This window comes from Salmo salar, chromosome ssa20, assembly GCF_905237065.1.
Source record: "Salmo salar chromosome ssa20, Ssal_v3.1, whole genome shotgun sequence".
Lineage (NCBI taxonomy): Eukaryota > Metazoa > Chordata > Actinopteri > Salmoniformes > Salmonidae > Salmo > Salmo salar.
In genome coordinates this window covers 15790992-15813952 of record NC_059461.1, presented here as the reverse complement: position 1 = coordinate 15813952, position 22961 = coordinate 15790992, and the positions used below count along the sequence as shown (strand labels likewise).

At 42.1% G+C, this 22961-nt stretch overlaps 2 protein-coding genes across 7 annotated transcripts in view; one reads left to right on the top strand and one right to left on the bottom strand.

Moving 5' to 3' along the window:
- Positions 1-980: 980 nt before the first annotated feature.
- On the top strand, positions 981-14561 carry rorb (RAR-related orphan receptor B). Its single transcript, XM_045702999.1, is given in 11 exon segments — positions 981-1077; positions 6249-6334; positions 6531-6672; positions 7186-7614; positions 8315-8436; positions 9373-9505; positions 9658-9765; positions 9905-10015; positions 10359-10471; positions 10917-11018; positions 11020-14561. Coding segments are annotated over 11 exon segments (1449 nt in total). The 5' UTR covers positions 981-1037; the 3' UTR covers positions 11083-14561.
- Positions 14562-15721: 1160 nt separating this feature from the next.
- Positions 15722-22961, bottom strand: part of LOC106580069 (transient receptor potential cation channel subfamily M member 7) — an 89257-nt gene continuing 82017 nt past the window's right edge. The window contains exons 32-38 of one of the 6 annotated variants that reach the window (XM_045702993.1): positions 18927-18992; positions 18370-18659; positions 17939-18021; positions 17174-17379; positions 16890-16959; positions 16656-16765; positions 15722-15887 (exon numbers count right to left, since the gene is read on the bottom strand). In XM_045702993.1, coding sequence (XP_045558949.1) covers positions 15805-15887; positions 16656-16765; positions 16890-16959; positions 17174-17379; positions 17939-18021; positions 18370-18659; positions 18927-18992 — 908 coding nt within the window. In that variant the 3' untranslated portion in view covers positions 15722-15804. Of the gene's footprint in view, positions 15888-15928; positions 16184-16655; positions 16766-16889; positions 16960-17173; positions 17380-17938; positions 18022-18369; positions 18660-18926; positions 18993-22961 lie in introns of those variants that run through there. The other 5 variants (XM_045702996.1, XM_045702994.1, XM_045702997.1 and 2 more) reach the window with 5 other exon arrangements.

Sequence of the window (22961 nt, the reverse complement as noted above, 5' to 3'; positions counted from 1 at the left end):
GGCCAGGAACTGGTGGAAATGGGTCACCTCTAGAACAAACCCAGAGAGTCCTTCCTTCATGACACTCACAGTCCCAGTCCACACACACACACTCACACATACACACTGTTAATGACTCGCGTTCACAATGGGTATGTAGGGCTTGTAGATCGATAAGGGAAAGGAATAGGTGGAAGATTATAGAAATGGGGGTAAGTACAAACTGTCCTGTCTGCTGAGGGTTTTCAGCTCTCAAGAGGGCCTTGTTTTACCCCTCATCAGTTTTAACCCCTACTGTACCTTCTCTCCACTCCCACATGAGTGGCTAAGTGTGTGGCTGACCACACCAGAAAGAATGTTACAAAGACTGTTACAGTATATGGAGTCTCCATAACCCATACATGAATTCGGACATTGTTAGTTTCAATCTTTCAGTTTCTTTCAGTTTCTTTCAGTTTCTTTCAGTCTGTCTGTCTGTCTGTCTGTCTGTCTGTCTGTCTGTCTGTCTGTCTGTCTGTCTGTCTGTCTGTCTGTCTGTCTGTCTGTCTGTCTGTCTGTCTGTCTGTCTGTCTGTCTGTCTGTCTGTCTGTCTGTCTGTCTGTCTGTCTGTCTGTCTGTCTGTCTATCTAACATAATAGTGTCCTGGTCGTGTGGGGTCAGGATCTAACTAACCTTGTGACACCACATGGTCTTAGACTCCGGGGTCACAGAGGTCAGGGTCATTAAACCCGCAGTCGAACCCTCTCTTACTCAGGCTTTGTGGGGGGAGTGGGACATCCCTCCCTGGGTAAAGAGGTACAAGACAGCTCCAGCTTAGGCAGCAGACAACTGAGTAGTCATTATTTCCCTGAGCTAATCCCATTATGACACTATACACACACAGATGACATACAAACCACATACACACACTCCATAAACACTGCTGATGCAGTGATGTAAACCAATCAGACACCCACACAACATGCATATGCACACAATCATTACCACACACACATTAAAACACCTGTTATCCTGTTGTAGCTGCAACACAGAGCGGTGTGTGTAGGCTACATGTGTTTATGCATGTGTCTCCGCGGAAAATGAAAACGGATGCCATAGGTAAGACATACTTTTGGACATTGCCTTTGACCACAAATTACTACATTCATAGGCTAAAATGTTAGATGTCATTTCTCTGTGTACTTTGTACAGTGTACAGTTTTTCTGCTATTACTCTACCACAGATCATAATGAATCATTGGTTGTGTTCATTAGGGCACACGTAAAAATAATGTTTGCAACGTAAAAGGAAAACTAGTGTTTCTTATTGGACAAATCCAGGTAGTCCCTTCCTGTTTCTGTCCATTTTTCTTCCGTTTGGTTCCAAATGAACCCAACCCAGTTGGGGGTCCCTTTTTTTGTGTCGTTTTGTGCTATTCTCAGGGTCATCAAAGTGCTATGTGTTTTTATCTGTTTCAGACAAAATCTGAAGGCTATTCATTCTCGTAGATTTGTGGAATATTACTATTTCAGAAACTGAAAATAGGGCTGTATTCAATCCGTATCAGACGTTCAGCGTTACAGCGTGATTGAAATTTAAAGGCAATGTTCCCGTGTTAGCAGAGACTGCATTCATGGTAAATGCTGCATATGTCGCCTCAATTGGAAATGACCTCAACATTTCTAGCGTGCAATCTGTAACGCTTCAGCGATACAGATTGAATAGAGCCCTAAAGCCTTGTTCATAATACCCATAAACACTCCATTACGTTGTGCCGGATGTCAATGGAAGACGGACACCACATACTTTGAAAATGTTCAATCTTTGTGTCGTCTTTAGTCCAGCCAGAGTCCGTGGAAGAACAGGAAGTTACCAAAACAGAGAAGAAGATGAAAATATGTCATTTTTGGTGATGGCTTTATGGTATAGCTAGCAACTTGTAAACAATTAACCATTACTATAAGTGAGAACTGTTTTAATAGTAATGTTAAATAATAAACATGTTTAAAAACGTATCATCTTTGTAAATGATATCATAAATAGGACTGGTGGAGTTATGTCACACAGATTTACAACCAACTAATTGCAGCATTACCATAAAAATGGAAGAGGCAAGTGGAAGGGGGAAATGTAAGGAACTTGTCTTTCGGCTCTGCATTATAGACCAACATTTGTTAAAGAAAATTGTGATAAATAAAAAAGTATACCAGTTTCATTTAAGGACCAAAAAATTGACAGCTGTGCCATATAGATTGCAAAACAGTTGAGAAGAGATTTTTGATGTACCGATTCCATGGCACATGCTTTATGAACTGATACATAAAACGACACCGGATTCAAAACGTATCATTTTTCAATTTAAATTATCATACAAAATTCTTGCAACCAATAGAATGTTATATATATATAAGGGGAATACAACCATCCCAGCTCTGCAGCATTCGCTGCGAAGAGACAGAATCATTAGATCATTTGTTTTGGTACTGTCCATATGTAGCTTGTTTTTGGTAGCAGGTTCAGGAATGGCTGAAGGACTGCAACATTTACCTGGAGCTAACTCTGCAAATAGCACTGCTGGGTGATTTGAAAAATCTAAGTGATTTGAAAAATCAATAATATAATAATACTTTTGGCAAAAACGTTTGTAAATGAAATAATCTGTAAAATCGATTAGAATAGAAAGGTTCAGAACTTTTGTGAAACATCACAGCACAGTTGAAAAATATATGGCAAATAGAAATCAAAACTGGATGGTCTTGAGAGATAGATGGGAGGGATTGAGGGAAGCTCAAGGATTGGATTAAAAACAAAAGATAACTACTGTAAAATGCATTGTGTCTGTAAAATGTATATAGTATGTATAAGCTGGAAGTAGAAGCCTAGGTGTTGTTGTCCATTAGTTTACTCCAATTAGGGGAGGGGTAGTAGGGTTAGGGGAAAATAGTAATACAAATAATAATAATAATTTAAAATATATATATGTGTACAGTACCAGTCAAGTTGGGAAACACCTACTCATCCAAGGGTTTTTCTTTATTTGACTAATTTCTATATTGTAGAATAATAGTGAAGACATTAAAACTTTGAAATAACACATATGGAATCATGTAGTAACCAAAAAAGTGTTAAACAAATGAAAATATATTTTATATTTCAGTTTTTTCAAAGTAGCCACCCTTTGCCTTGATGACAGCTTTGCACACTCTTGGCATTCTCTCATCAAGGCAAAGGGTGGCTACTTTGAATAAACTGAAATATAAAATATATTTTCATTTGTTTAACACTTTTTGGTTACTACACGATTCAATATGTGTTATTTCAAAGTTTTAATGTCTTCACTATTATTCTAAAATGTAGAAAATAGTAAAAATTAAGAAAAACCCTGGAATGAGTAGGTGTGTCAAAGCTTTTGACTGGTACTGTATATATACAGTGCATTCAGAAAGTATTCAAACACCTAGAATTTTACCACATTTTGTTACGTTACAGCCTTATTCTAAAATGGATGAAATAAAAATATACACACAATAAGCCATAATGACAAAGCAAAAACAGGTTTTTAAAAAACAGAAATATCACATTTACATAAGTATTCAGACACTTTACTCAGTAATTTGTTGAAGAACCTTTGGCAGTGATTACAGCCTCGAGTCTTCTTGGGGATGGCACTACAAGCTTGACACACCTGTATTTGGGGAGTTTCTCCCATTCTTCTCTGCAGATCCTCTCAATCTCGTGTCAGGTTGGATGGGGGAGCGTTACTGCACTGCTATTTTAAGGTCTCTGCATTGATGTTCGATCGGGTTAAAGTCCGGGCTCTGGCTGGGCCACTCAAGGACATTCAGAGACTTGTCCCGAAGCCACTCCTGCGTTGTCTTGGCAGTGTGCTTAGGGTCGTTGTCCTGTTGGAAGGTGAACCTTCGCCCCAGTCTGAGGTCCTGAGCACTCTGGAGCAGGTTTTCATCAAGGATCTCGCTGTACTTTGCTCCTTTCATCTTTCCCTCGATCCTGACTAGTCTCCCAGTCCCTGCCACTGAAAAACATCCCCACAGCATGATGCTGCCACCACCATGCTTCACCGCAGGGATGGTGCCAGGTTTCCTCCAGATGTGGCGCTTGAAATTCAGGCCAAAAATATCAATATTGGTGTCATCAGACCAGAGAATCTTTTTTCTCATGGTCTGAGAGTCCTTTAGGTGCCTTTTGGCAAACTCCACGCGGGCTGCAATGTGCCTTTTACCGGCTTATGGTAGTGGCTTCCGTCTGGCCACTACCATAAGTGCTGCAGAGATGGTTGTTCTTCTGTAAGGTTCTCCCATCTCCACAGAGGAACTTTGGAGCTCTGTCTTGGGGACCTTCAATGCTGCAGAAATATTTTGGTACCCTTCCCTATATCTGTGCCTCGACACAATCCTGTCTCGGAGCTTCGACCTCACGGCTTGGTGTTTGCTATGGCATGCACTGTCAACTGCCTAGAAGGCCAGGATCCCGGAGTCGCCTCTTCACTGTTGACGTTGAGACTGGTGTTTTGTGTTTACTATTTAATGAAGCTGCCAGTTGAGGACTTGTGATGAGTCTGTTTCTCAAACTAGACACTTTAATGTACTTGTCCTCTTGCTCAATTGTGCACCGGGGCCTCCCACTCCTCTTTCTATTCTGGCTAGAGCCAGTTTGCGCTGTTCTGTGAAGGGAGTAGCACACAGCGTTGTACAAGATCTTCAGTCTCTTGGCAATTTCTCACATGGAATAGCCTTCATTTCTCAGAACAAGGATAGACTGACGAGTTTCTGAAGAAAGTTCTTTGTTTCTGGCCATTTTGAGCCTGTAATCGAACCCACAAATGCTAATGCTCCAGATACTCAACTAGTCTAAAGAAGTCCAGTTTTATTGCTTCTTTAATCAGGACCACAGTTTTCAGCTGTGCTAACAAAATTGCAAAGGGTTTTCTAATGATCAATTAGCCTTTTAAAATGATAAACTTGGATTAGCTAACACAACATGCCATTGGAACACAGGAGTGATAGTTGCTGATAATGGGCCTCGGTACGCCTATGTAGATATTTCATAGAAAAATCAGCCATTTCCAGCTACAATAGTCATTTACAGCATTAACAATGTCTACACTGTATTTCTGATCAATTTGATGTTATTTTAATGGATTTTTTTTTAAATGTTCTTTCAAAAACAAGGACATTTCTAAGTGACCCCTAACTTTTGAATGGTCGTTTGTGTATGTGTATGTATGTGTATATATATATATATATCTGTTGCCTCCCATTTAAGTGTATTGTGATGGTAATTGTTAGGTTGAGGTTTCTAGCCATAATTTTATATTCAACCAAGCCTATCTTTTAACTAGCTAACGTTTGCTGCTCTGCAGTGCAAGCTAGCTTGACTTGCAGTAAAGTTAGAGAAACATTTCAAGAAAAAAGTAACTAAACAAAACATGTTTTATAATCACCTGAAATGTCTGTTTATAACCATCTTACCTGATTCTACCAGGTTCAGGTACAGAAAGAATATTAGGGAATTGGTGCTTTGGATAAGCCAGTGTGCATCGCAAGGAAACAGCTTGGGAGGAAGGAAGTCATTTAGGATTAGAGTGTCTAATCTCTTTATAGTGAGTGTGCAGTCTCAGAAGATATGTGCCACCTATCGCTCGATCTATCTGTCGCTTTCCTTCTCCGTCTTGAACTACGTGGCTACACTGGTTACTGTGGTCACTGGACACGCCTAATGGTTTCTGTGTGTGAGGCGATTTCAGACCTACAGTACACGGTTCAGTCCAACAGTACACTACGTTTACAATGCGAGTGAGTGAATAAAGGAAGATACTTTGGTGATGTAACCCCACTACAATCCTGGGAGCACATCTAAGGACCCCTGCTCGTCCTCATGACATAAAGTCTGTCACTAGTGTTCCTGTCATTACCGCTACAAAAAAAAACACTGCTAAAATTAACAGGATGTCCCAATGTCACAGTGACCTGCTGACTGGAGAGGTTCCTTCTGATTGGGAGTGCTGTGCCCGCTCACTGGGTCATATGTGACAGAAACACACACACACACACACACACACACACACACACACACACACACACACACACACACACACACACACACACACACACACACACACACACACACACACACACACACACACACACACACACTAATTAGGGAAAGTTGAGCGGCCATTAACACTGTGTATCACAGTGTGTGTGATACAATAAAACGGTTATGTAACTCAGGTATGTGTGTTTTCCCCTCCCCCTCTCTCTGTCCACAGCCCAAATCGAAGTTATACCATGCAAAATTTGCGGAGACAAGTCATCAGGAATCCACTATGGAGTCATCACATGTGAGGGCTGCAAAGTGAGTTGTCAACACAGCTCTGTTGTTCCCTCTGTCCATCCTTCTCCTCTGTCATTTTGTTTTATATCTTCTTTCTTATTCCGCCGTCTCTTTCCTACTCTCCGTGAGATCTTTTCTATTTTATTATTTTGTATTATTTTCACATCTTTTCCTTTATTTCCAAAACATTGACTGACCGCTCGTGTTTGTCCTGTAGGGGTTCTTCAGACGTAGTCAGCAGAACAACGCTGCATACTCCTGCCCTCGCCAGAGGAACTGTCTGATCGACAGGACCAACCGAAACCGCTGCCAACACTGCCGCTTACAGAAGTGTCTCGCACTTGGAATGTCCAGAGATGGTGAGACCGCTTCGACACACACATGAACGTACACACAAATACATACACAAACACAAGTGTAGACACTTGCTTACTTAAAGGGATAGTTTGTGATTTTGACAATGAAGCCCTTCATCTATTTCCCTAGAGTCAGATGAACTCATGGATATCATTTTTGTCTCTGCGTCCAATATAAAGGAAGTTAGAGGTAGTTTCGCGAGCCAATGCTAACTAGCTTAGCGCAAAAACTGAAAGTCTTCGGTTACAGCTTGCATGCTAGCGCCAAGATAGCGCTAATGCTAGTTAGCATTGCCTTGCGAAACTATCTCATACTGGGCGCAGAAACAAAAATGGTATCCACGAGTTTATCTGACCCTAGGGAAGTAGATAAAAGGTCGTCATTGACAAAATCCCGAACTATCCCTTTAAGATTGTCAAATACTATTGTAATCTCTGGAATGTAAAAGCACAGGTGAAGCTGAGGGAGAAACCAAACACAATGTGACTAATAAAGAACCCTCCCTCTGTGCATAGCGGTGAAGTTTGGCCGCATGTCAAAGAAGCAGCGAGACAGCCTGTACGCCGAGGTGCAGAAGCACCAGCAGCGGATCCTGAATGAGCGGCAGCAGCAGACTGGTGAGGCCGAGGCCCTGGCGCGCGTCTACTCCTCCAGCCTGACCAACGGCCTCAACACCCTCAACCACGAGATCGGAGGCACCTACGCCAACGGCCACGTCATCGAGCTTCCCAAGGGCCAGGTGAACGGTGGTGCCCCCGGCGGCTACTACCACGGTATGGACTCCACCCAGCCCTCCCCGGATCAGTCAGGCCTGGACATGGCGGGCATGAAGCACATAAAACAGGAGCCTGTGTACGACCTGACCCCTGTGACCAACCTGTTCAACTACAGCTCCTACCAGGACAGTCAGCTGGCGCCAAGCAATGTCAGCATGGGAGAGCTAGGTAACTAAGGGTTAGGGTTAAGTTTATTCACAGGTGTTCAATTGGACCATCAGTGCCGCCTTCAAAAACATTAGGTGCATGACATAATGAGGCCCGAGTGTTGTACGGGGCAGGAAGACACCAGGCCTTAGTTGATGATTTGAACATGAAGGTGTCATGGCGAGGTTAAGTGTGATAAGCAGTGTGAGGGACCTGAGATCAGACTTTCTTGGGGGGTGCGAGTGTGTGAGCTGACCCTGTATCATATTGAAGCTCAGCCCATCAATGCAAGAAACACCCTGTCAGATTGCAGAGTGAATCTTGAGTGTTGCCTGCCTTACTAAGGTTGCGATGTCAACTCAGCTGAACACAGTTTTACTCAGTGCACAGTGCATTCTCTATTGGAGTTGTCACATACTTGGATGGGGGTATACAATACATTAGCTGATTCTTTTAAAGATCCGTTCTGCTGTTTTCTACGCCACGTTTCAATTAGCCCAACAATTCTTTTCTACAATTCAGATTCAGATACATAAAAATAAACTTTGTCCCCAGGCTGGTGGACGAGACTACATAGAAAGTTGCATGAGGACTGAAACCTTCGGAAGTTTTCATTAAGCGTGTGTACGGTTCATCGGTTTCATGCTCCATAGACAATGAATGGTAAGCTACCGTTTTGCTGGAATTGTGATCTGTATCTGCACCCCATCTCCCTCCATAGATCGTATCGCCCAGAACATTATAAAGTCTCACCTGGAGACCTGTCAATACACAGCAGATGAGCTGCAGCAGCTGGCCTGGCAAACACACTCCTACGATGACATCAAGATGTACCAGAGCAAAGTGAGTGTGACTAGTGTGTGTACCTCACAGGAGGTTGGTGGCACTTTAATTGGGGAGGACGGGCTCGTGGCAATTACTGGAGCAGAATCAGGAGAATGGAATCAAATACATGAAACACATGGTTTCCAGGTGTTTGATGCCATTCCATTTGCACCGTTCCTACCATTATTATGAGCCGTCCTCCCATCAGCAGCCTCCTGTGGTGTGTGTGTTCCTTGTGACCAGTCGAGTTTACGCTGCTCACTAACCTACAGTACAACCTCTGAGCACCTCCCAACTCTATTGTCATCCAATGTCTCTTTTGTTCCCTATACCAACTGCCCTCATTCTCTCCCAAACTCTGGATGTCTATAGAATCTCACCCCCTCTCTCTTTCTGTCTCTTTTTTTTCTTCTCAAGTTCTCTCTTTCTCTGCTCGTTTCTCCTTCTTCTGTTTCTATCTCTCTCTCGCTCCTTTTCTCCGCCTGCCTGTGTGTGTGTGTGTGTGTGTGTGTGTGTGAAACAGCACTAGTTCCTTTATATCACCGTGACTTCTCTCATTCCTCTGTGTCTAATGGATTATGGGTCATTACAGAAGAACCCTTTGAAATATTCTCCATAGAGATTCATTTTACAGACAGACACTATAGAACACACAAAAGCAATTTGCTGATATTGTACTTTGGATATTCTGAGTAGCGAGAGAGCTGACTATTTTCTAAGTATGCATTTTCCCAATTCCTGTATTGTACTTCATTGAACTGTAAAAAGGGAGGACTTACCCAAATACAACTCTACGTGTCTTGTTGTGTGCATAGTCCTGTGGCATAAACATGTGTGTTAAATACGGTTTGTATTTGTTTGCACTTGGGGAAGTGCTATAGCAGTGTTTGAAAAGTGTGTATACGAGCTGTCATAACGCGTCCCGAACTTGCCAACGTGTGTATTTGTCTGCAGACGCGAGACATGCTGTGGCAGCAGTGTGCCATCCAGATCACCCATGCCATCCAGTATGTGGTGGAGTTTGCCAAGCGCATCTCAGGCTTCATGGAGCTGTGCCAGAATGACCAGATCCTTCTGCTCAAGTCAGGTGAGCTGGCACTGCTGACCCACTGGAAACAAGCTGCTTGAAACAACCACGTTTCCACATCGTATCAACGATGTAGCACCAACATGAAAAACATATTGGATTAGCAAAAAGGTCATCAACGTCTCTCTCTCTCTCTCTCTCTCTCTCTCTAGGTTGTCTGGAGGTGGTCCTGGTTAGAATGTGTCGGGCGTTTAACCCGCTCAACAACACAGTGCTGTTTGAGGGGAAGTACGGGGGCATGCAGATGTTCAAAGCTCTAGGTAAGGCACTGCTGCTAGCGCTACTGTACCACCTCATCGACTGTCATCTAAGTAGTATGATGTACTACAGTACCCATAATGCTCTGGACAAGATATAACTATGACAATGAATTGACCGCCTCTCTATTGTCTCTCTCAGGCTGTGACAACCTGGTCAGCGCGGTATTTGACTTTGCCAAGAGTCTGTGCTCTCTGCAGCTCACTGAGGAGGAAATCGCTCTGTTCTCCGCAGCAGTGCTCATCTCCGCAGGTCAGTACTGACTACACACAGCCACAGCTAGCCTTCTGCCGCCACCTACAGGCGCACCTTACTGAGGCAGTGCCTGGCTGGAGAATGCTGCGGTCACAGTGACTGACATTACTGAATCTGTCTTTATTAGTAGTAAGACAGACACAATTTATTCCTAGATTCCTGCCTTTACAGGGAGTTTTACGTAGCCACCGTGCTTCTACATCTGCATTGCTTCCTCTTTGGGGTTTTAGCTTGGGTTTCTGTATAAGCACTTTGTGACATCTGCTGATGTAAAAAGGTCTTTATGAATACATTTGATTGATTGATTGACATGTGATGTGGTTGTGTGTTCCTTTGTCAGACCGGCCGTGGCTGATGGAGCCCAGGAAGGTGCAGAAGCTCCAGGAGAAGATCTACTTTGCGCTGCAGCACATCATGCAGAAGAACCACATGGATGAGGACACGCTGGCTAAGGTAGGGCGCATCACCACCCAGATCACTAAGCCTCATACAGTACATCTGTTGTGAGGCTTCACATCGAAGAGCGTCACACCTAGGCACTGTTAGATGGCAGCAGCGGCGCAACTTTGGTTTTAAAAGTGGGGGGGACAATTATATATTTTTATCCAATCGGATAAGCACTCCAAACAGCTTACCTGACCGCTCGGAGGTGTCCGCGTGGTCCTAAAGCACACCGTTGCCTTGTTTTGTATCACATTCCAATGATAAAACTGGGGGGGGACAAAAATGCAATTTCAGAATGTGGGGGGGGGGACATTCCCCCCTCTCTCCAGTGAAAGTTGCACCCCTGGATGGTAGTGTATTTTAGACAGCCTTTTTTGCTTTAGCTGCGGTTTGTACAGCCTGAGACTTCTTGACCCATCACCCCTGACCGTTGACTCCTCTCTGTCCTCTGTAGCTGATTGGTCGGATCCCCACGCTGTCGGCCCTGTGTACTCTCCACACCGAGGAGCTACAGGCCTTCCAGCAGCTTCATCCCGAGACGGTCAATGTGCTTTTCCCCCCCACTCTACAAGGAGCTCTTCAATCCCGACCCCAATGCAGCCATCACCATACCCAAGTGACTGCCTACGGTCCAATCTCAGAGAGTGGACCACAACGTGACCGCGGACGCATCATTACCGCAACCGCAAAGCCCGGACCCCAGGCCCGGACCCTCCAGACACTTACAGCCGCAAACACTAGGAATGTCCAGCACTTATCCAACCCTATTCACCGATACAGTCTAAAGAATGTATATAATGCACCCATGACCAAGGGGCTCTTCAGAACTGATCAGAAATGTACAGACTTTAACTAGCACATTTTAAGCTGTCTTTTAACTGGGTAAGTCAATTTGTTTATCTTTGATACATTTTTTTTTTTTTTACATGATATTGTGATATTGAAGGTGGGGGAGGGATTCGTGTGGATTCAGAAAAACTATTGTAGATATTCTTTAGTACAGAGCGGATTCCAGTATTACTTATTTTTCTGTTCATATTTTAGTCCTAATTTAAAACTGTAGCTGCCCTATGTGGCTGATACCTTGTCTATGTGTTTTTTTATTTGATAGATTCATGTGTACAGAATTTGTCAAGTTTAAATGAGACTTGTTAAAGAATATTGGGTTAAACCTGGGGGGTGCTTTCGGTACGTCGAGAAACCTTGTCTGGGCTCTGTTGATATGTGAAGAGGGTATTGCATCTTTCAGTTGAGAACTATTAAACTGTAAAAGAAGGAGTAAAACAATTATGGCTACTCTTCAAGGTGAAGATATGTACATAAATATTCTATTTTGTGTGAAAAAAAAGTTTCTGGCAGATTGCCATCCTGCCAGCCCCCCTAAACCTACCACCACCTCTCTCCACCCCACCTAGCCAAAACGACTGTGTTGATCTTGGTGTCTTTTCATGATGGCTTACTTAGTCAGTGAATATAAGAACCCCAGTCCCTGCATAAACCTCTTCCTCTCTACATCCCCCCCCTCATTTTGCACAATCTATGCCCATGCTAATCACTGGGCATCTTAAATGAAGAATACTTTCTCTCTCTCTTTCTCTCTGAGGAGATAGAACTTTCACACTGCTTTATCCTTATCCTTGCATTTCTCTGTTCAGCCTCATCCTTCTAGAACATTCAATCACAGGGTAGTCATGATTAGCTAGAGTGGATACACCAGGATGTCCACTGATCATTTCTTTCAATTTGACTGACAATCGGACATTCAATCTTTCATATTAAAATGGAAACTTGAAACACATTCCACATTACAGAGAGTGCTCTCTGGGACTCTTGCACTGCTTATTCTAGGGGTAATAGATATTCTTCCCTGAAACGTTTGCCACTTAAAGTTGCAATACATTGTATAATCTTTATAGTAAGCTATGATAGACAATCACTTCCTGTTTTGTTTAATTTATGAACAGTTTAGAATGTTTTTCAAATGCTTTTTAAATGTTAATGCTGAAGATCTTCGAGGATTTCCTTAGATGTTATAATAGACACGTTTACGTGTTTCGCACAGTTGCCAAATCCCTCTGAGCTTTTAGTGGAGAATAGATGCTAGCCAGTGCGTGTACAGAACAGTATGACCTGAGACATTTTCCTCCACTTCCCATTTCCATTACCCCCCACCCTTTCCCATATGCAGTGAACACTATGTTGTCCTGTCATCCTCTGTATACACAGGATGAGCTTCTAGTCATAGCTCCCCACCCCCAACCCCCCATTCCATACCCCCCCCCCCCCCCCACGGCCCAAAAGTAGTTCCCATCCCTCTCCCCTCATAGGTCAGAGGTCAGTGGCTCGTTAAAGACAATCACTTGCATTTCGATGCACTACACAGCATCTCTCTCAGGGAGCAACAATTTTTCTGTCTTTGCATGAAAAGAACATTTTTGAAAAATGTAAGCATTTTTGGGAGAGATAAATATGCTGGTGGCTCCCAGCGAAGGAACCTACCCAGACAAGGCGTGTGTGTGTCTGTGTGTGTGTGTGTGTCTATCTGTGTGTGGGAAAGATTCACTGTCCGGGTCCATATAATGGGGAGAGCCATTATCTACAATAGTCCCAGAAATTCCTTTAATAATGTCCTGAAAATAACATTTTCAGGTGCATTCATAAAACCACCCGTTCTAGATATGCTGCTTGTGTTACAATGAAGGAAGACCATAACTAAGCTGGCGTCCAACCATTCCACGCCTATAGGACAGTGAATTCAAACCCACTTTGTTTTTATTTTCCCTTTCTAGACTGTGAATCGGGGGGTTGGGGTTGTGTTTGGGGGACGGGGTTGGTCATCTGAGTGACAAATCAACACTGTAAGGTACTGTAGCAATAATATCTGGAAAGCATTTACTACTGTATTGTAAGATTATTTGAATTTTATTACTACTACTATTATTATTATTATTATTGTTATTATTATTACTATTAATCTTATATTACTATTAGCCTATTGTCGTTCTGTTATCTTTGCATGCCGTTTCATGGCAATGAAACATTGGGGCTTTTGTGTTTTCTCAAGCGATGCTGTGGGTTTGGCAGGGGTGGGAGTGATGGGTGGGTTTGGCAGGGGTGGGATTATTTTATTCTGAATGTTATGGAGTAGCGTTTTCAGTGTGAGGGACTGAACGCTTTATGCGCCTTTTACTCCATCAACAGACACCATGGAGCGCAGACAAAATGTGGTTGTTATCCCAACGAGACCACTGGACAAAGTGCGCCGCCATTTTATATACTTAATCGAAAACATTTCACATGCTTAGTCAAATACACTACACCCCCAACTTCTGCCTCTTTAGAGAACCTGTGTATGTGTGTGTGTGTGTGTGTGTGCGGGCTTGTGTGAGAGAGAGAGAGACTGAGGCTGAAAGAGAGTGAATGAACGAGAGAGAGAGGGAGAAATTGAGGTTCTTTGTTCTATTGATGCGTTGTATACTTTCTTAATGCATTAAACGTGTGTGCTATTGGAGTAGTGTTGAAATTGTTAATTTATTGATTAGAATGTCTTTGCTTCCCAAGGTGAGAAAGTAAAGTAAATGTAGCATCTGTGACCAAAACCCTTAAAAAGGTATGGGGTACAGAAACTAACAAAACAAAAATAAAAGGAACACGTTTTTTCAAGTGCCATAGTTAGAGAGGACAAGCTCGATTGGCGAAATGGGAACTAGTTGCTTTACTGTGTGAGTTTACTTGAGAACCAATCAAAAAGAGGAATTTTGAGGCAAGTGTGTATTTCATTACATTGAATTGTTTGTTTATATGTTTGCTTTTTTCACTTGTTGAGTCAGCTCAGACCTTAGAACTTTGACCCAGCTTTGACCCAGCTGTGTGTGTGTGTGTGTGTGTGAGAGAGAGAGAGATAGCGACATAAATTAAGAGCTTTGGTGATCCAGTTGTGTTGAAGTTGTGAGTTTTCCTGAGCCATCTCAGTGTCTCCTCCTTCGAGATGTAAATAATGAAGTCAAGGTCTGAAGTGATTTTTGTTAAATTCTATATTTTATCGCTTTTGTAGACATTTCTTTGTGGGAAGAAAAATAAAAGAAATGTTATGGATGCATTTCTGTCTTGTTCTTTTTCCATTCACACACAAACACACAAACACAAACTAGCATTTTAAGAGTAACAATGCTGACATCTTCAATGAGAACCGTGAAGGGACAATAGCAGTATCTAAAAATCTGTGCTATCCATCATAATAATTGTAATAGTTTGAGTCTGAGCCGTGCAAATTCCAACCACCAAGAGATCAGATTGAGTTATTCTTGTATTAGTATTTTAATTCTGAATGGAAGCCATAAGCCATGCCTCAGCCCAGCTATGTCACTGCTCGATGAGAATAATCGTTTTTTTTCTTCATGTAACCAGTTTGAACATGAGCAGCATAAGAACACATTGTAGCACTCAGCATTGCTAAAAAATGAAAATATGAGTGTTTGAAAACAGAAAAAAAAAACATTTGATGTTTTGCTGAAAAACAAATCCCATATTGAAGCTTTAATGTGCAATGTCTGATAAATAAATAGTATTTTTTTTAAATCAAGTTTTGTTTTCATTTCATAAAGAATAACATGCTTGAGTCCAGCCAGAGCAATTTGGTCAGTGTCTCTAAAGACGGTTTCCTGTTGAGTCACAACCTTGATATAATCGTTGCGTACTAAGATTATTGGACCAAATACTAACTTTAGACTACATTAATACACTTTAAGTGAATTAGTCCAAATACTTATGACAACTTCAAATGGGAGACTAGATACATAAAGTGCTTTAATTTCTAAACGGTAAAACAAATATGTATGAAAATACCCTCAAATAAAAGGTGACATTCTGTACTGTCGCCTCGTATGAAACATTTGATCTCAAATCCAAAATGCTGGAGTATAGGGCCAAATTTCACATCACTGTCCAAATAAATACGGTTGGGGAGTGTATGTACATAAAATGTATTCGCCTTGGCCTCCCTCCACTATACACTCCATAGGTGGAACGAATGCAAGACTACGGCATCAGGTTTGCTGTTGATTTTTAAAACCAAAGCCCTACCAGCCATCTAACACAAGAGGTAGTCCATACGAAGTTATACAATGTACACTATCCATTCAAAGCCCCAAGTGAGTGCTTTTATTCGTGGTAGAAGTTTCCCTTAAGCACACTTCTGGATCAAGTAAGCCTTCCCAAATCCTATCCTTAACCATTTAGGGAGAAAAAAAACTAAACTGATCAGTGTCTTTATGCTTTAATGGCAACTTCATCCCACCTCAACCAGAGGTTAGGATGGCGTACTTCTGCTTTCAAGTCAGAGGTTACAATCTGGTCACGATCACTCCACTTTCCTCTTCAGAAGATCTGTGTTCTGTTTTCCCGCTGTCTGTGCTCCTCTTCAAATCTGACAACACAAACATCAATCAGCTACATGGCAGTCGACATAGTCATTGCCACTTAAAAGATAATTGGATCAGACCGGAGAGGAAGTCCATGGATTTTTCATTAATAATTTGTTTTGATTTTATGGGAATCTTGGAGAGGACACAAGAAAAAAAGGGAAAAAAAAGCACCTTTGAAAATATCAAAACCAGTATGGCTGAATGTTTGCGTGTGTTTGTCTGTTTGCTCACTTGTTTGTTTTGGAGTGAATTTCCGAGGCGAGGCTCCCTCTAGATGCTAGTATCGTGTATCTCGGGTCTACCCAGAGACTGCAATTAATATCTAATCAAAGCTAATGTCTCCATAGCACCCTGCCAGCACAAAGCCGTGTTTAATATGTAATCAAAGAGAGCCCAGCACACCGCACAATGCAAGTCCCTCCCCCTGCCTCCAATGCTTTGTTGTCATCAAAATAAATTCTTCCCTTGGCTTAATTAGCTGGTTCTATCTTCATTTGAAGTTCAGGCATTCATCTCCAAGCCAACGAGACTCCCAGGTGAAGACATGAATGTGACACACACACACACACACACACACACACACACACACACACACACACACACACACACACACACACACACACACACGAGCCCTGCTGGTCCACTCTGATTTTCAAATACCAAACAGACGACACATTCTCACACATTACAAGCACGCATACACACACACAATCTATCTCCTCCATAACCCCCTTATGACAGTGGTGGTCTGAATAGTTCCTTTCTCTTACCTGAGAGTCCGAGGTTCTTGCAGCAGGAGTTGCAGGTGTGTTTGAGGACAAAGCTCTGGATGGCAGTGTCTCCCAGGTTAGCAGGACCAAACACCATGTCACCAGTCAAGCTACAGGTAGACCAGGGGCAGAAGAGGGTACTCCAAAAATCGATGTTTGTCAGATATATCTTTAAACCTCAAAAGAATGTATGTCAAGAAGATGATAAGTGTCGGTGTCACACACTGAACCTACACCGTGTGAGGCGGATACCTTTTGTCGTCCGCTCGGATGACTGATGGGTCTGTAAGCTCCGACCCCACTCCTGTGAAAGATTAAGGAGAGACAGAAGAGACTTCAATTCAATGTAGTAGTTTATAGGACAACCCTGTTAGGTGACGTGGGTGCAAAACAGTATAAATAATAAAGAGCAAAGCATGATGTTAACAAAACTCTGATCTATCCATAGTCAGACATACAGACAGCGCAACAGAATGTGACGGACGGACAGACAGACAGAACAGGACAGAGAGACAGACCCTGTATGTCTAGCACCAGTAGTTCTCTACAGGAGTATTGGTAGGTCCAGTGGGAGAAGGCCAGGAGCGTTTCCTCCATTCCACAGCAGGGGGCGATCTCCTCTCCGCTGTTATTGTTGTACTTCCTGAAGTCACCCAACATGTTCCTCTCTATGGTCAACCACTGTCCGTCTGAGTGACAGTGAAGAAGAGACACATCCAGGAACCTAGGAAGGAGAAACACATTCAAATATGTAACACATATCTCCCACACATATTAGTTGATGCACATATGAACACACGTACACACGTGTGCACACATTCAAACTGTCATGGATTCCCCTGGTACTGCTGCTCATTCCGTTCACCAGCCTTCTAGGTGTCACTGAACTGGATCACCACCACCAACCCAGGACTGTCTTGTCTCATTACGGACACATGGTTCCCATTCCCCCTGATTAGTATGTGTATATATGTGCCCTCTGTTCCCCATTGTCCTTGTCGATCATTGTCCTATGTCCGTTGGTCTCGTGAGAACCTGTGCTCTGTTTCATTTGGTTTTTGGTGCTACATGTATTTTTGTTATTACAGGTCTCGTCCCATGAATTATTTTAGAGGTTTACACCTCGCTCTTTTGTTTTGGGTCGATCATTTTTTTTACACGATTACGTATTCCTGCACCTGTCTCCCATCCTTACTCAACGTTACACAGACAGATTCAATCAGCTCACACAAGCACACACACACACGTGTAATGTAGACAAGTCCTAGATGTTGAGTACAAACCTGGGAGAAAGGGGCACGTTTTCTGGTTTGACTTGGTTGAACACATGCATGAGTTTCTGAGCAGCTCTCTGTTGCTGTATCTCCTGTAAGAACAAGATATGGCCAGAATGATGCTATTAGTGGATGTAATACATGCCAAGTAAAACATTAGGGTAAAAATAAGAAGACACCGAATAGACACAACAAAAACAAGGTGATGTGAACAGCTGTCTGTGGAAAGTGGATATACATAAGTAGGAGTTACACCAGGAGTTTTCCCTGACTATGTGACCTGAACAAGTGCCAGTTATAACTTTAGGATACTATAGGCTAACAATAACCAGGGCCCAGAGTTTAACAGGTCTCAGTCAGAAAACACTCCTGGCCCTAACAACAATATATGATGTTACAGTATACAATGTATATGATGAAGTTATATATTAATTGTATACCCGCAGACAGAGTTGGAGGGGGGTGTCGCTGTGGAAGACCCTCTGCCAGGTGCGGATCACCTTGGGCTGGAAGGCTTTGACCACGTACACACAGCCCACACTCAGGACGTCCCCCTCGGCCCAGGTACACAACACGCGCATGGCCCTGCGCAGCGCCCCATCTAGACAGCCCTCGCTGGACAGCGGCTGCAGCACTGCAGACAGCCCCCGGGGCGACCAGGAGATTACGGAGGACTCCGCACCTGCAGCTTCCACCTCCTCCAGGGAGTAGACACTCACCTCCTCTCCTGCTGCCAGGGACCATGCAACAATGGGGGAGATGGGTATTAGGGAGGCAATGGCATGCGTTTTAATCAATCCCTAACAGAAACAGCCAATTCTAGTAGCATTGCTATGTTCTCATAAAATGCTAGCCAGATTATTGTAGAAATTGCTACATAACCAGCTAACAAATTTAAGAACATTTTAGAGGAAACAACCACACCCTACAGGTAAAAAATCATCTAAAATTCAAAAACAGTGAACTATCCCTTTAACGTAACTGGCTGATGACTTACCAATTATGGAGACAGGTGTGAAAGGTATGGTGTGAGCAAGCCTCATCAGGTTGTTCTTTTCCATGGCTAACATGGCAACAACACAACACAATATAACACATCATAACACAACACAATATAACACAACATAACCAGATAAAACCACACATGGAATGAGGTAATATAGTATTAGATATATTTTTGGGGTTCACAAAAAAGCTGTGAAACCTATTGTTTCTGTGTGTTATTTTTGTATTTTCTTGACATGGTAACACAGATTCACAGATTGGTAACTTTTTACAATTATTTTCTAAATAACACCGAATGTAGTAGGTAAGCCCATGGTACATCTCTTAACTTAGTTTGAGAAAAGCTAAGGGGTTGGTTAAGAGATGGCTGAATTATAGATAAAATCAGGAAATCAGATTTTATGTGTCCATTTAAATCCTTCATAAATCAACTCCACAATGGCCTATCTACTTGAAACATTTTAGGTTCATTAAAGCCATTACCACGATGAGCCATATTCAGTTTGGCATTGATATCTTAAAAAATAACTAAACTATTAAGAATTCACATTTTTTACAATGTAACGCTCATGCTTAAAATGATCATAGAAAATCTACCTGTCATGAACTAAAAGTCAAATTCACTCCAAATGTGTTCTTTAGACTCATCACAAGCCCCTAAAGAGTTTGAAAAAAATTACGTAAATGCATTAAAATATGGCCACATTATACCAGTAGATGCATATTAGCACATACGCTAATATGTTAAAATATGCAAAAAAATCTTCAAAAATCTTCTTCTCATGAACCATAGGCCCATGGTACATGTCTTAACTTAGTTGAGAAAATCTAAGAGATTTGTCAAAAGATGGCTGAGTTATTGACAATAATCATCTGCAATCATCTTCTCCTCATGAACCACATCAGATTCACTCCAGATGTTGGATTTAAACTTACTACATCAGTCTTTAATGGTTTGGAGAATGATTCATTGCTGCATTCAAATATGGCGGCACTGTACCTATAGATGCACGTTAGTACATATGCTAATGCTAAAAAAAACTTCTTCTCATGAACCATAAAGTCAGATTGACTCCAGATTTGGTATACACTGTAGACTCAATGAATTAGCCTCTAATGAATTTGAGAATGATTAGCTGCTGTATTCAAAGTCAGACACGCTACACCACTGAGCCGATGGACGTTGGGGCATGAAATTTGGTAATGTAAATTTGATATATAAACTTTATGTATATGTCCTTAGAAGCTGTGTGAATATAAAGTCACTGCAACCTTAGATGGCTGCACCAGACCAGTTGGTGGCACTATAGATGTCATTGGCACCAGTGACACTATAGGATACAAGAGCAATAACTATTGATCAAGTGGACTTCGTCTTGTGCAAATTATTGTTAGATTTAAATTATGCAGACGAACAACGTGAAATATCGTGAAAACAACATTAACATTAGTCAAATTAACCCCAGAATTGGTATATAAACTCAATACATTAAGTAATGACTTTAAGAATAATTCTGTGCTGCATTTAAAGACAATCAACCTATAGCACCAGATTAAACTTAACTTGCGTCAAGGGCCGGACTAGTCTATTTGGGGTGTTTTTCCAGTCTTCTTACATAATTGTGTTGAGAGGTGTTCCAGACATAATTATGCACTATAGCAGTGTTTTAGAATTTTTGCGCCGGGAGAGTTCAACCAATGACGTCATTGTTTGATTGAGCCATGTTTTGTAGCAATTATTGTGGCCTTTGTGTTTCACCGATTGCATGATCAGGCTAGCAGTGAGTAGATATGGTTGTCCTTGTTCAATAGAGCCATTGGACTTGTCTCAACGATGTTCCTGTATGCCAGGACATTGCAGGATATCTAGTGTTATGACTTGCCAGTCCTGAGATGGAGATCGGGGGTGCTGGCTAGGCAACCCCTCCCACCCCTGGGGCTGTTGGCCAGTTTTATGATGGTCGTAAATACCTTCCCTTGTCAAGCAGCATGGAGGGAGAGACCTTTAGCAGAACAAAGGACCTTCTCCCGCCAAAACTCCTACCGCCCCAAAATTGGAGAATTAAACAATATTTATATTTTTGAGAATGTGTAAATGTTCAGTGGAGACTGAAAGAACCCTCGTTGTGACATCATGAAAGACGGTAGAACCACATAACTGTACCTCTGTTTGTCTACACTTCTCAATTATGAGGATTGCATCTGAATGTTGTATATAATGAATGATTAAGTATCAGAAAACTTCTAAAAAGATAGAAATGTGATTTTAGTCTTCTAAATGAGAAAATGTTTTTTTTATATAAAGTTTACCAAGTCAGTAACCACGCCCACATGAGCACAGAGATTATGCAAAACGTAATGGAACACTGTTTTTCCCCAAGTGTTTAAAAGGACGCAAGAATTAACATATGAGACCAGTTACGTGCAGCGCCAGCTGAATACGTTAGAAATGGTTCAGAAATATACCGCTCTATAGACCAAGCAGACTGAGGCACGAGCCAAATGTTGCAAAACGGTTATAAACTCTGAAACTATTGATCACTACAGAAGAAGCAAATCCTAGACGTCGCGTTATCAGTCTGCAGCTGGAAACGTATGTACAGTTAAAGTCGGAAGTTTGCATACACCTTAGCCAAATACATTTAAACTCAGTTTTTCACAATTCCTGACATTTAATTATAGTAAAAATTCCCTGTCTTACGTCAGATAGGATCCCCACTTTATTTTGAGAATGTGAAATGTCAGAATAATAGTAGAGAGAATGATTTATTTCAGCTTTTATTTACTTCATCACATTCCCAGTGGGTCAGAAGTTTACATACACTCAATTAGTATTTGGTAGCATTGCCTTTAAATTGTTTAACTTGGGTCAAACGTTTCGGGTAGCCTTCCACAAGCTTCCCAAAATAAGTTGGGTTAATTTTGGCCCATTCCTCCTGACAGAGCTTGTGTAACGGAGTCAGGTTTGTAAGCCTCCTTGCTCGCACACGCTTTTTCAGTTCTGCCCACACATTATCTATAGGATTAAGGTCAGGGCTTTGTGATGGCCACTCCAATACCTTGACTTTGTTGTCCTTAAGCCATTTTGACACAACTTTGGAAGTATGCTTGGGTCATTGTCCATTTGGAAGACCCATTTGCGACCAAGCTTTAACTTCCTGACTGATGTCTTGAGATGTTGCTTCAATATATCCACATAATTTTCCCTCCTCATGAGGCCATCTATTTTGTGAAGTGCACCAGTCCCTCCTGCAGCAAAGCACCCACACAACATGATGCTGCCACCCCCTTGCTTCACTGTTGGGATGGTGTTCTTCGGCTTGCAAGCCTCCCCCTTTTTACTCCAAACATAACGATGGTCATTATAGCCAAACAGTTATATATTTGTTTTCATCAGACCAGAGGACATTTCTCCAAAAAATATGATCTTTGTCCACATGTGCAGTTGCAAACCGTAGTCTTGCTTTTTTAGGGCGGTTTTGAGCAGTGGCTTCTTCCTTGCTGAGCGGCCTTTCAGGTTATGTCGATATAGGACTTGTATTACTGTGGATATAGATACTTTTGTACCTGTTTCCTTCAGCATCTTCACAAGGTCCTTTGCTGTTGTTCTGGGATTGATTTGCACCTTTCACACCAAAGTATGTTCATCTCTAGGAGACAGAACACGTCTCCTTCCTGAGCGGTATGACGGCTACGTCGTCCCATGGTGTTTATACTTGCGTACTATTGTTTGTACAGATGAACGTGGTACCTTTGGGCGTTTGGAAATTGCTCCCAAGGATGAACCAGACTTGTGGAGGTCTACAATTTTTTTTCTGAGGCCTTGGCTGATTTCTTTTGATTTTCCATTGATGTCAGAGGCACTGTCTGTGAGATGACTCATATTATACATCATGCTGCTACAGTGGAAATACAGACAGTACACAACGATTGCCCATAAATGTCTAATGGCGTTTTTGTCTTCTCTCTCACAGACAATACCACTTGGATACAAAGAAGTTGATGACTCTCAAGAGGATATGTGAAA